Below are 15609 nucleotides of genomic sequence, written 5' to 3'. Positions count from 1 at the left end.
TTAAAATTTGAAAACTGAATTGTATAAAATGTCATAATATTGCTGTATTTTTTATCAAATGAAGGCAGCCTTAATAAGCATATGCATACTTCTCCAAAAATAGTAGTGTATATTAAAAAAAAAAAACACTATGAAGTTTATTTGCAAAAACAGAATTTTCACAAATTATGTAAAAGAACGACAACAACAATAATAATAATATTGTTGTTGTTATTCTATTTTAGTGTTTTAACTGTGCTAGTTAATTGTATTTTTATTAAATAATTTGTAAGAAAATAATAAACTACAATTTGATCATTTGAATCGGACTAACAGGAACTGCGCAATGCAAATACATGATTTTTGAAAATCTTTTTTTGAGTTATCGGTCTTTGCAAACAAACGTTTCACTCAAAAATATACTCATATGCATGTATCACTTTGGAACTAACAACAATAAAACCAGACACGATTACTGATTTTCACAATCTAAGATGATAAATATATTATTAAAGGTAAACTTCATATGCACGATATCAAGTGTGTGCTTATGAGTTTCACTGGCAGACCGGTTACATAGCAGTATGATTCATAAACAAAACCCACAATGCCTCACAGCACAGATCAAAGCATGAGCTCATCACACTATTACGGTTATGCAACAATCAATTACTCTTCAAGTGCATTTTTATGCAGGAAACAGATGATATTTCTATCGTTTATATCAGGTGGGGCTAGTAAATGTTCAGCAGGTGTGCGTGTCTTGTTTTGTTTCATGGACTAAATGCTAAATATTTCAGTATCACCATTAGGATGAGCTAATATAAAATATAAATAACAGAAAAGACAAACGAAAGAGGCCTAATATAAGCAGCCGTTACTGATGTTGATGCCGTTACACGGTCCGGCCTTGATTGTTAGAGTCTCCAGGGCATCCTGTTTCAAGCAGTGAGGAACGGCGTGGGACTTCCTGTCGCTACGCCGCCTCCCGTTCCTACGGATACCTGCATCTTCTTCATCCTCTTCGTCACTGGAAGTGTTACCGTTCACCTCCGTGTCCAGTTCGTTGGGACCTAGCGGATCGCTGGAGGATGAGTATTCGATCTCTTCCATGCAGGGCGGCTCGTCGTCCTCAAAGCAACTGTGGAAACAAACACAATCACATTTAGTTAGTATAAATTATTTTTAGTTAAGCTATTAGTATATTACAGCTAAAATAAAATGCACACAAAAACTTGTTTTATTTACATGTGTGTGCTGTGCATATTAAATAAACACATGCAGTATATATTTTCTAAATATTCACATAATATATATTCACATTCATATAATTTATATTATGTATAAATATATTTAATATATAAACCTAACATCTTTTTCTTAAATGTATATGTTTGTGTATTTATATATATTTTAATATACACAATACATATATATGTTAACACATTAAATCACAATTAAGTTTTTGACAGCATTGTAAATTATATGTATGTGTGTGGATAAAAGAAAATATTACATGAAAACCAATTTTAAATAAAAACCTGAAATCAAAATTGTACACATTTTAAAATAAACCAATTAATACACAAAGTTAAAATAACAAAAACAAAACGGCACAGAATAATAAACTAACACTGCTAAAATATATATATATATATATATATATATATATATATATATATATATATATATATATATATATATATATATATATTTAATATAAACTGTAAATATAAAAAGCTATATTTATAGTAAAAGTATATAAAATTGCTAAAAAAATTAAATAAAACCAACTAAATATAATATTTTAATATAATATAAAAAGATAAAATTACTATTTAAAAAAAATGCATATAAATAACAAAATCACGTAAAAGTATTTAAAACTTAAAAAACGAAATAAAAAGCTACAGTAAATGAAAAACTTAAAACATAAAAAGTCACATCAAATAAAAACTTAATGAAACTTATAATAAATGTTAATTCAAAATATGAATTGAAATAATTGTATATAAACAGTGATACAATGCTGCAGCAATGAAAACTAAATATATGAAGTGCTCCGTAAGTCGTCACTACGGAGCGAAATTAATTCAAACGGAAACGCTCCGCTCCGTCTCCGCTGCTGGTTCCGCCGAAAGACGGGGTGACCTTGAGTTTGCCGAGCATTTTGATTGACAGTAAACATAAAGCCCAGTCACACTAATCAGATCAAAACCACAGGAATCCATGGAGAACGTGGATGTGACGAGCAATCTGATTCGCTCGTCCTCGCCACCAATGTGTGTGTGTGTGTGTGTGTGTGCGCATGTGTGAGTTTGTTTATCATTTTCCCTGCCCTGGGTAGAAATTAAAGAAAAAGAAAATAACATCTGGTGTGCCACAATGTGAAGAACAACATTGTATTTTTCCCTCTTCATTATATAGGAAAGATGAGATGACGCTCTGGGTGAAAGACGGAGCGAGTGGGAGCGGTCTCACGAGACGCAGGAGACAAGTCCCTTTCACAAACAAATCACGTCCTCTTGACTCGCAAAATGAACCAATTTGTTATGCGGTTGTCAGCGCGGCAACAGGTGTGAGTTACTCGTCTATTCTTCTGCCTGTTACTGGGTGTCCAGATTCAGTGCAGGACACATAACAGGCGGGGATATTAGTGTCTGATTCGTGGTCGTATGTAAGAGGAGGCGATTTGCATAGAGACCTTGTTATTGAGGCCTTTTGAGTATTTGAACAGCTCTTTTAAAAGGACGTTAAATATAGTCACGGAGTCGTCGGGTGTTCTGGAGACCTCAAGGAAAACAAAAACACAACAAAAACAACCAATACGAAGAAAACTAAACAAATAGTCTGAAAACTACATGAAAGGAGATCAAATAAAATCAAATGAAAATGATCAAAATCTGAAATAATTTTTTTTAATCTATTATATGTAAAAAAATAATAATAATTAAATAAGTAATTAAAGGAATAAGCACAAACAAAACCAAATAATAATAATAATAACAGAAGAAAAAAAAAAAGAAAAGGAGGCACAGTTGATCAAAATTATATAAAGTTGATATAAGTGCTATGTTTTGGGTTTTTTGGGTCACAATTTGATTAGCTTCACAAAAAAAAAGAGAAAAACATATCATTAAATATCTTATGGCTACGTTTTATGTTGATTTACTTGCATGATAAAAGAAAAAGCATAGTTTTTGACCTTAGTTTGAACTTTATAATGACGTTTTTGTGAATAACCCGTTCATTGGGTTTAAAATGTACACGACAGCAGTGAAACACAGATGTGTGCATCGAGCCTGACATTCATTTCATACTTGGCAGAAAAACACTAAATCAGAGCCAGACCTTAAATATTTTCGGGCGAAATGATAATGCGGAGGGGAGCGAAAACATTACAGAATAAAAGTATAACAATTACATACAGATGATTTCACTCTAAAATTAGCAGTCTAGTTATTAGCCATTTGTGATGTTAAAAAGATATTAGGGAGCAATTTTTCGTTAAGCAGCGTCATGTGAGCTTTGGAGACGCTGCGGAAAGGACAAAATCATTATCGACTTCCATAAAGTTACCGCAGAGGCTTGTGTCAATAACGTTTAATGTCACAACAGAATGAACTGGTAATGATCGGTTTTGAGGAAACGGGGCACCTTCGTCCGTGTAAACAACATCAACGTCGACCTACGGCACGCCGCTCGCCGCTGCTCAGCGGTGAAGCGGGTTTCTGACTCGATGAGCTTGATTCTCTTTAAGAGGAGACTTTGTTTACTTACGCGGGTCTGCTTTCAATTACTTTAAGTGTCCGCTGAGAGCGAGAGCTGTTCGTTCCTGTGCCGCTCGGCCAGAGGGAGTCCACGCGTCTTTGTGCCAGTCAGCAGCTTGGCTTTTCAGCACTTAGTCATAAAAACACAACTCGAAAGATGACAGGCGAGATGTGGGGCTAGTTGGCACACTTTGTTCTCCATGTTTGTGAGGGAAGGTGGTTTCCATAAAGGGATACCTTAAAAGGATAGTTACCCGAAAAATGTAATCCCTGGCGTCATTTACACACCCACAGATATTTTGAAGAATGATGGGAACCAGGAAAATAATTAAAAGGTAGCCACTGACTATTATGGTTTTAAGGCGGTTGATTGGTTGCTTCAAAATATCATACTTTGTGTTCAACAGATGAAGGAAAGTCAAACAGGTTTGGAACAACATGAGGGTAAGGAACGATGACAAACATTTTTTTCTCTTTATGTGACTTCTTTGCAAAACTAAAAACATACAGTATTTTTGTATATTGTATTATAGTATTTATTAATATTTAAAAGGTTTTGTTGTAGCTTTTATTTATTTATTATTAATTATTAATCCATTTACATTTTAATTATTTATTTTCGTTTTTAATTTTAATTCCAGTTCAGTCAGTTAGAATTTGTAATCTATTTCCACTATAATATTTCTCCTTATTTTGTTAAAGTTTATTACATTAACGACTCTTCTGTGACAACATGCCCCCAATAGCACGAGGTGAATTTTCCCATTGGGAACCTGTCATTGAAGTCAATGCGAACTGGCACCAGCAACCAACTTTAATTCTATAATGTAACATTTCTCAATTAAAAAAAAAAAATATTGGATGAATAAAGCGCTAGATAGTTGGAGTTACACACCAGAAATAAGACAGAAACAGAAAACTAACCATTAGGTTTATATAATGTTCAAATAAAATGATATCTGGAAAAATTTGGAGTTACTAAATTACGATTTTGGATTAACATTATATTTTGTGCATGGCATTTTACTTCTATATACAGAGAAGGAAAGGAATGGAAAAAGAAAGGATGAAATCTATTCTCTAAAATTCAATTCTCTGAAGTCTCTGGTGTCTTTGGGGAAGCCGAGTGTCCTGCGTGGCTAATTTGCTGCAGACTTCCAGAACACAATCACCTGCCATTTCAATTACTCCGAGATCACTTGTAATTCACTGTACGGACGGAAGACAATCAATGACTATCGGGAGGATTACGCTGCTGTGGCCGGAGCCTGAACACGGGACTCGGGGGATAGATAAACAGACGGACTCAGGGTTTGCGGTTGACCACTCCACATAGTCGTGAAAGGAAATCCTATTAGCTATAACACTTGCTTTTATAAATGCTTCCGGTGTCTACCAGCAGGGGCTAACTGAAGTGTGCTGAACAGACAGACATAGATGCCCTGACTCCACCATCCTCAAAAAACCCAGGAGGAGACTAAACATGGGTTTTCTTCAAAAAAAAAAAAAAAGGATATACCGTAGCCATCTAACAATAACAACACAGAGTGTCAAAAATGACACCTATATAAACATTCAGAAATCAGCATTATGGTTTAGCATTTCTATATTACATAATCAAAGAGAATAGGCTTTAAATACACCAAATATAATGTTAAAATAATATATAATATAAATGTAATATGTATCGTAAAAGTGTTAAACTTCTGATACATGTACAATCATTCACGATTAATCGTATTCCGATTTTTTTTCATATTATATATGCATATACTGTATATTTATTTACATTTATATGTTCATTCTTACATTTTATATGACAAATATATTTAATATATACATGCATGTGTTTGTATTTATATATAAGTAATAAATGCACACAGTATACACACACATATTATGTGAACAATAACTTTTTTTTTATGCAGTGTATAACTTGACGGCACTAATTTAATGTAATGGTAAAGTAAAAAAAAAAAAAAAAAAAAAAAGGGCACAAAACTTTAACATCATTAACAAATAATAATTAAAAAAAATATCTAAAGGAAGTGTACAATGTGTTATATGCTATACGGTGACCATTAAAGTGAAGTGTGAAGCTCTTTAACAGCTATATCGAACCAATGTCACATCCAACCCGCTCTTGGTGATGACCTTTGACCCCTACCCGTAATTCGTTATCACCGCTCGTTTATACGTCACTATATTTTATATATATTATGCCATAAATTCAAAAACGGCTGACAGGAGCGTTGATGAGCCAAATACGTCTGCAACGGTTTAATCCTCTATAGCAAAAGACGGCAGTTTAAACTCTCTCAAAACAACATCATCATCAACAAATACATACGAAACCCTTTCTCGGGAAATAAAACGTTTCCCACCGTTTGGCTCGTCAAGCGCTCGTTTCATGTAAAGATAAAAATGTCCTGCCCTAATTTTCTTTCCCTGTGTTTACCCAGCAGAAATAACAACCGTCTCATGTTTCGCTATAGGTTTGATGCCTCAGATCAGACTTAAATATCTGAAAGTGAACTCGCAATGCCGGGAATCGTCTTTTAGAGACAAGAAGCGGCTCGACAAATCTGCTATTTTGGTTTAATGATCTACAGAAGTCCCGGTTGGCTCGGCTAAATTGGTACGTGCGCTTATGAAACGCTAGCGCGTTCTTCATTTGTCATCTCGCCAGCGCCAGCAGAAAGAGTTTGAAATCCACTTTGGGTAGTTGCTAAGTAAATATATCATTCGTTCAAGTATTATGCAAATATTTACAAGGCCTGTGCCACATCTCGATGAATACCAGAACAGACGTGTGGCGAAGGCTTTTTTCCCCCCCTTTGGTGCACGAAACAAAGCGATACAGAAACTGACCCAGCAATCTACAAACGCATCGCCAGTGCAGACGTTTGATTGCATTATCATTCCGACGGGCGGTGTACGCCCTAAGAGGATGATTTCCGAACGAGCGAAAAGGTTTTACGATAATTTTGTTTGTTTTGCGGGCTATGCTCTGCTAAAAAAAAGCAGCGCTATGCTTCTTATCGTTTACCTTGACTAACCTCGCCGAGTCGGTCACGTGCGCCTCGGCATTTATGCCGTTTTCAGCACGTTTTGTGTTTACAGCTCAAAGCCGGTGGCGGATCTCGTCAAGGGTGATCAATAGACCACAAACTGTGACTTGCACACCATTAGGAAAGCATATTTCTTTTTCCCTTTAACAGGGTTGAAAAAAAGACCATAATAAAACAGAAAATGAAACGCAATGTAAATTAAAAGAAAGAAAGAAAGAAAGGAATCATGGATTTTTTTTTTATGTCTTCGTAAAAAAAGTCTCACCTAGGCTGAATTTAAAGGTTCACAAATACAGTTAAAACTAATAGTGAGATATTATTATAGTTAAAAAATTTTTTTTTAAATGTAAAATAAATAAAACAAATTTATTTAAATAAATACAATTTTTTTAAAGTAAAATAAAACGATGGATGGGTTGATAGTTTTTCGAGTCTGTATTTATTTAATCATGCAGTAATCTGTAATAGAGTATTATTATTATTATTATTATTATATTGTATCAATAACTGTAATTTATTCCTGTGAAGGCAAAGCTAATTTTCAGCAGCCATTGAGTCTTTAGTGTTACATGCTCATTCAGAAATCATTCTAATATGCCAGCCTGATGCTTAACATTTTATTATTATAATCATCAATAATGTTGAAAACAGTTGTGCCGTTTAATATTTTTGTGGAATGGTTTTTCAGGATTATTTTATGTAAAGCGTTCATGAGAAAAGCATTTCAAAATAATATTTAAAAGCCATTTTATGTATAGACAAAATCAGAAGAATTTACACATTCTGTAAATCAATTGTAACAAATATTTCTAGTTTTAAATTTATAACGTAAATAACTGACTCCTGTGATTTTCATTGAGAGCAGAAAGATCCGGCTTCTTGGCTGACCTCTGATTCGACGAATGACGCAATTCACGCCATTTGACGTACATCGAGTCGGAAGTCAGCCAAGAAGCCAGGAGTTAGTTTTAGGTTACTTATACGTCGCAGTACTTGCGGACAAATTCAATTTACGGAGCCAAAATAATGGGCGCTATCCACCAACATTACCAAGCTTGGAAGAGCCAGGATACATTTTTTAAAAAACTTGGACTGTGTTCGTCTGAAAGAAGATACACCCAAGATGGCTTCGGGGGTGAGTAAAATATGGGCTAGTTTCTATTTTAGGGTGAACTATTGCTTTAAAATATGGATTTCAAAATCATAAAGTCAATTATGGAAAGGGTACAAATATGCAGATGATGTTGGAAATCCCAAAAATATGCTGGAGCTGGAGGGTTTTTGTGAAGAACAGCAGGCAGTTGAACAAGGGACTCGTAAACAACTATCACAAAATTAAAAAAAAATATGGATCATCCAGCAAATGACACAAGGGTATGTAAACTTTCGAATGGGGTCTTTTTTTGTCTTGTGGACTACGTGTTAAAATAAGTTTAGGACAGTACTAAAAAAATATTTTTTCTCGATTATTAGCATTTTGCACATCCTGCAAGAGGTATGTAAACTTAGGAGCACAACTGTATATATGTAGGGTTCATCTCAATAAGTTTTGTTAACACGTGTGACATTTTCAGCCTTTTTTATGGTAAATTAATCACAAATATTTTGTTTACATAAGTCATTTGCTCATTTAGTCTCCCACGGCTTGTCTATTGTGTTCGTACAATAGCATTAAAACCTTTTGTCAGTTTTGTAATTATAGATGCAGTCTCAATCGGATTATCAATGTCGTCCAATCGACAAATTCCAATGCAATCAGAATCAACAATCAAACACAATGGAAGCGCGAGAGACGGGGACCAATCTCCTCCCTCCATCACCTCCTGACCAAAAACAATCCATGGGTCATTAGAATTCTCCCCTCGCGGCTTTGATAAAGGGTCTTAGCAGCTTGAATTTTAAAAGCCTAATTTATCAGTGAGGAAAAAAAAAACCAAAAAAAAAGAAACAGCTTCGGTTGGAGCTGGAAAATATGTTTGCCACATTTCTGCTCTGTTCAAATCAAAAAGCAAAAAGCAATGAAGCAAACTGGCCAGCTCATACATGAAGCTCAATATGCATTCGAATCGCTGTATTCATGCGCCGAGCTTTGTGCCATCAAGTTGATTTGACCAATTTCGCTTTCAGCAAGTTCAGTTTGTGTTCTCCGACCAAACTTGGACGCCACCATCAAAAGTTTCTTAAAACTACCTGTGCTTTCACAAGGCATTTCTATTCTAAATTACATTTGCAATAATGTAGAAATTCAATTCAAGTTAGTTACATGCTTTAATACATAGATGTAAATACGGTAAATAATGTACATCTATATCATACATTAACATATTATACGTTCATATTTAACAAACTCAATCACTTCTTATAATTGCCATGTGCTTTAGGATTGTCTTTACATTGTGACGAACACATTTTTGTCCGCTAAATTAAACTTAAAAGTCACCTTTTTTATTATAATACGGTTTCTAAGGAGCCCGAGGAGGCAGATAGATGCTTCATGTTAACGATATTACTGATATTTTAGCTATTTGGAATGCAGAACCATGATTTAATTACTCTTAAGAAAGGAGTTAAGTATATCTGGAGAGAGGTGTGCTGCACAACCACATGGCATGTAATTGCTTCTCAAATCCCCTGGTGAAGACCTGGTCCAAAAAATAAATATATAAAGTAAAATATCATAAACTACTTACAATGGATTACAGTTTCAAATCCATGAACTACTTACGAGGTGGCAGTAAGCACAGATAAGGCTGGAAATAGCGCTTAAATTGTACTTTGCACTGAAAAGTCATGATTTTTTAAAGAATTACAACACACAAAAATGTATTACTTAATATACTAATAAATCATATACTATATAGTATGATAGAGTAAAACATTCACTATAATAATACAAATATTACATATACATTTATTTGTAATAAATTATACTAATTATATACTACAATATTTACATATTTTACACATTTGTATAATTTAATAATTTAACATTACTACTATTATTATTATTATTATAATACAATTATTATATATATATATATATATATATATATATATATATATATATATATATATATATATATATATGATGTTGTCTATTATTATAAATATTACTTTCAATTTAAAATGCACAATAATAATAATAATAATAACAATGTGCTGTTGCAAAAAATAAAAGTAGCAAAATTTTTATATAAATTTATGACATTTTATGTAATATTTATATTTGTATTATTTTAATTCATTTTTATATTTTAAATATTTGGATTTTAGAAATCTTAGACTACACCATATATTTTTGGCATTTGCAATTAAAAGATACGCAAACATAAAAAAGCTCAACCACTGCAGAAAGGTCAAAAAAGGATCTGTGGCGAAACGGGGTCTTTGGTCAGACAAAATCAGCAGCCATTTTAATGCACCATTAATCATCTACCTTTAACAAAACGTCTGGATCTTCAAAAACCTGAGACAAAAAGAAAGAAATGACTGAGTAAAAAAAAAAAAAAATATGGAGTCCAAAGTTGCGGAAATAATTTCATTTGCAGATTAGAAGGGGCAAGCTGCGTGCTGCATGTAGGGCGAGGGAGTAAGCGTGTCTGTGTGACGGCAGGGGACAGAGATTCAATCAGCTCTCTCCTGGGAGACGTCCATCGCTGTACAAGGATACGCAGCCCTTGTTTACAGTGTGTGCTCTCACAAACTATTACAGACACCTCATAAGAGATCTGCCAGCAAATATCTCCTAGAAGGCATTAAAATCAACGCCACTCAGAAGCTGTTTGCAGCCCACTTTTCTAGCTCTTATCTTCCCTTCCCTCTTCTGCCTCTGCGTCGGAACGCATGCAGTTTCATTTTACAACACATCCTGCTATCAAGTCTGTTCATGCGAGGACTGTAACACAGGGAACAGCAGCTCGGAATTTTAAGTACGCTTATAATGATTCTTTTGGAGAGTCTGTCCAATTGTGCATTAATAATTAAACGTGAAACCGGAACAACCGAGCAATACGAAGTTCTGGCAAACTTCGAGAGGTGCAAAACAATTAGCGCAGCTTCCCCACGGTCGATGGGTTCAGTGATTTTGGAGGAATATTTAGAAACGAATTCGGATGATGCCGGTATAATGTAGATGCAATTAGCAAAAATTCAGCGGAAGATTTTTTACTACTTGTCTGATTTGTATGTAAAATTATGTGAGAAATACATTTCTTTCCTAATAGATAAAATTACTAAAATGTACCTCAATAATTATGGCATGATTATAATAATAATAATAATAATATACGTTAACTCTGAACAAAAAAAAAAAAAAAATGAATTACACATTAATATAATGACCAAAGAAAAATTAAGAATTACTGTTTAACAAATTAGTGAGAAATATTATCAAATAAACAAATAAATATTTTAATAAATATTTAATAATTTACTAAATAATAAATATTTAATACATTTAAAAAGTTCATGTTTACAAGGTAAAAAGCTAAATAAAATAAATGAAGTAAATTAATAAATTGTGTTGAATCATATTTAAAAAGTCCTTATGGAGATTATATAAATATATAAAAATAAAATGAATAAAATAAAAAAAAAATCTTAACCTATTATTAACAAATGAGTCCATGACACTGCTGGCTCACAGAAAATTTAACATGGCTACATCAGAAATAAAATCAATCCGAACACGAAAAAGTGTGAAAACTGGTTGTAATGAGGTAATAATATCTAATATTTAAAGTCATAAACCTGCTCTCCCTCAGACAAATAACAAAAGGATGAAGGCTGCCTTGGAAGGCAGTGTGACGCATGCCTATTTCTCTCTAAAGACTTCTTAAACGGTCTAAATAAATTGAAATGAAGCGAGCTAACTGGCAGGTTCAACCTTCCTCAGTTTCCTGAAGGGCGACCGTCATTTCAGAGTGGATTAACAAGTTAATGTAGTTTGTGGTAACTTTTGATGGAATAAGTTTCACAAGTCGGCTCAATTCTCATTGTTGGAATAGCTGGAGGTGCTGGGTGAATCGGAGGACAATTGCAAATAGATGAAACGGGCCAATTGGCATGGAAATTTGGCTGGAAATATTTCGAATTCTAATAATCAATCGCAGCTATTATTATTTAGCTTTATTTGTTGCTCTCCTTGCCTGTCTGTTTGTTTGTTTACACTTCTAAAGATGTCCTTTGTGTCTCGCAATCCAATACGTTTCATGGCTGACTAAGCTTTCAACTTCGAGGCTTTGGCGAAGCTCTCTGATGTGGGGGAAGAAAAGAAATCAGGCTCGGGAAGAATTACACAGCGAGCCAGAACGTACCGTGGGGACTCATTTCCGAAGTGCGTAATGAAAGAAACGAACAAATGTGTCAAGCTGTAATGTAAGATGTCATGAAAGGTGCGGAGACGTTCAAAGCCGTTTTTTATGAGAGCTTGTTATCTTCGGAGGGGTCCGGCATAGAAAGCGGCGTTTGGCTGTCTTTAGTTTATTAGATATATATATATATAAAAAAAGAAGCACTTGCCGTCGAGTGACGTCATCAGAAAGCATTTCTAAAGAGACCGAAATTGAGGTCAGATGTAAAAATGTCGATGTTTCACGGAACCCGTTCAAAAGACGTCATGCTTTATTGTCGGGAAATCAATTCCGGGCTCTTTTTAAGTCACAAAAGATATAATGGACCCGAACGCGAAGAAAGCCGGAGCGTTCCTGTGAGCTGTCGGGCTTTATTCGACATCTAGCAGGTACTCAGCGTTCCGTCGAGCTGCTTTTCGTTCGCAAGCGCATAACCAAAAGTGTTGGGCAGGAAAATGGCATCTATCTGAACGTGAATTCGCTTTCCTCGCAGAGGAGTCGCAAACAAAAAGGGCTTCCTGTCAGCTCTTGAAGCGCCCGCTTCTCTTTTGTGTCTGGGGCTTGAGGTGAATTAACCATCCGCGTGACTTTGTCTGGGGTGATTTCGGATGCGTGGCGTCAGTAGAGCCGGCTGTCCTGGACTGACTCGCATAAAACACAATGAAAGCAGCGTGGAGAGGAGAGCGAGGCGGTGAATAATATGACTGGAGCTGTGAAGCCGCCGGTCACTGCCTTTGAGTGGAAAGTGATATCCATCTGTTGTCATCTGCTGTCGACTGTCAAAAGAAACTGATCAAATCACTACAGACCTTAAAGCAGGATAGGCATCCTTAATGGAGACACTTTCTTACTCTGTGTCCTTCACACACACACACACACACGCACACACCCCAAGCTAGCCAAATAAGAACAACTTCTTGATATTTGGTGTTTTACAATTGTTGAGCTTTACATTTAGTGACCGGAGACTTAACCTAATTCTAACCATTAAATAATATTGAAGTGTTTTATTATTTATTGATTTTATGAACCCTTTTTCCCCTCAAAGATGTCCTTATCTGCTGATAATTATGTTCAAGTTCTTGGCCATAGCTGATTAATGGCTGATATAAAAATACTATACATACACATACACATACATATATGTATATATATATATGTGTGTATATATATATATATATATATATATATATATATATATATATATATATATGTATATATATATATATGTATGTGTATATATATATATATTGTGACGGGAGGAGCCAGCGACAGACACAGTGGGCGTAGGCCTCGGAGAGGCTTTTATTGACAAAATAATAATAATAATACAAAATAAAGTGTCCATGGGAAAAGTGTCCAAATAAAAGGGGAAATAATAATAATACAAAATAAAGTGTCCATGGGAAAAGTGTCCAAATAAAGGGGATCTGGTGTCCTATTTGAAGGTTGAGGCCGTTTCCAGGGGGAAGGGTCCAGGTAAGGGGGCGGAGTCCGGCGGTCGCACGCGCTCCCTTTTTCTGGCCCGGGCGCGAGGGGCGGCTTCTTCCGCGGCGTCTCCGTCGTTTCTTTGCTCCGGCGGCAGAGTGGGATGAGCTGTGTGCTCACAGCCTGGACTACGGAGGTCCCACGACGCGCGCTTCTCGGACGGGGGGTGAGGTCCATCACGCACCCTTCCTGGACCCACGAGGACACCAGCGTGCATGCGGGAAGCCGGTCTCCGAGGAGAGACGCGTCAGGTATTTGACGCGGCGGTGACAAGGCTAATCCCCTTCAGGTGCGCCTTCAAGACCTGACCGATACGCCCTCCTCTTCCGGGAGCCTGGTGAAGGGCGGCGAATAAAGGACGGGGTGATGGTGACAATAAAGAGGAGGGGCAGCCGACTACAATATTAATATATATATATATATATATATATATACATACACATATATATATATACATATATATATATATATATATATACATATATATATATATATATACATATATACACACATATACATACATATACACACACAAAACGGTAAAGGTAAATTAAATTTTTAAAATTGGTCATTTAGCAATTACAATATATTAAATCATTGCGACTGGTTAAAGATATTTAGAGGTATATTTAGAGTTGATATGTTAATAAATTATTGTTATCAAAAGACACTAAAACAAATAATCAGCCAATAATTATGCTTATGTCATGGACATTATTTATTAATATATTAAATATATATATATATATGTGTATATATATATATATATATATATATATATATATATATATATATATATATATATATATATATATATATATATATATATATATATATATATATATATATATATATATATATATATATATATATACATATATATATATATATATATATATATATATATATATATATATATATATATATATATATATATATATATATATATATATATATATACATATATATATATACATATATATATATATATATATATATATATATATATATACACATATATATATACACAATATATATATATTATATAATATATATGGTCATATATACATTATATACAATACATACATACACACAAAGCGGTAAAGGTAAATTAAATTTTTAAAATTGGTCATTTAGCAATTACAATATATTAAATCATTGCGACTGGTTAAAGATATTTAGAGGTATATTTAGAGTTGATATGTTAATAAATTATTGTTATTAAAAAGACACTAAAACAAATAATCAGCCAGTAATTATGCTTATGTCATTGGACATTATTTATTAATATATTAAATGTATATTCAAATGTTATACTATTTTGTCTAAATATTGTATAAAATATATAAATCCTAAAAATCTGTCATTTAACAATCAATTACAATATTACATAATATACAGCAAATAAACAAACTATTCCTCGTGATACCTGCTAAAAATATTCAGATACATCTATCAATGTTAATAAATTATTGTTATTAAAAAGACATTAAAACTAAGTACACGATAGATGGCAAAGGTATTTAAATGTATAAATAATAATAAGAAGAAGAAATGTAAATGTATAATTAATTCTAAGAAATAATGAGACATTTTTATTATAAATATGCAAAATTCTAAATGTAACAATGTTAAATGAGAAAATTACATATAAAGATATGAACATATTCATTCATTTACAAAACAGTTTGTCGTATGTAGGGTTATCTATCTATCTATCTATCCATCCATCTGCGACTACATTGTTACCAGATTCATTAAACGTTGATCAAATACACTGTTCTCGTTTCATCTTAAATGTTAGTTTGTCTATGAGAGTAAAAGAGATGAGCCGTATTCTACATCCATCTAAGAAGAGCTGAGCTGAATCAGACAAGGCTCGTAAGCAGCATTCTGCAGTTGCGCATAATTCAGTTACGCAATACTCTCGGGTACGACCAGTCAAGTTTA

General features: G+C 33.9%; 1 protein-coding gene across 3 annotated transcripts in view; it reads right to left on the bottom strand.

Annotated features, from left to right (window-relative positions):
• Window positions 1-451: 451 nt before the first annotated feature.
• Window positions 452-15609, bottom strand: part of LOC122330900 (cytosolic carboxypeptidase 4) — a 175957-nt gene continuing 160799 nt past the window's right edge. For all 3 annotated transcript variants that reach the window (XM_043228263.1, XM_043228261.1, XM_043228262.1), the window contains exon 24: window positions 452-1120. In XM_043228263.1, coding sequence (XP_043084198.1) covers window positions 841-1120 — 280 coding nt within the window. In that variant the 3' untranslated portion in view covers window positions 452-840. The remainder of the gene's footprint in view (window positions 1121-15609) is intronic.

The sequence above is a fragment of the Puntigrus tetrazona genome, chromosome 25 (assembly GCF_018831695.1).
Source record: "Puntigrus tetrazona isolate hp1 chromosome 25, ASM1883169v1, whole genome shotgun sequence".
NCBI lineage: Eukaryota > Metazoa > Chordata > Actinopteri > Cypriniformes > Cyprinidae > Puntigrus > Puntigrus tetrazona.
This window is presented reverse-complemented; position numbering and strand designations above follow the sequence as displayed.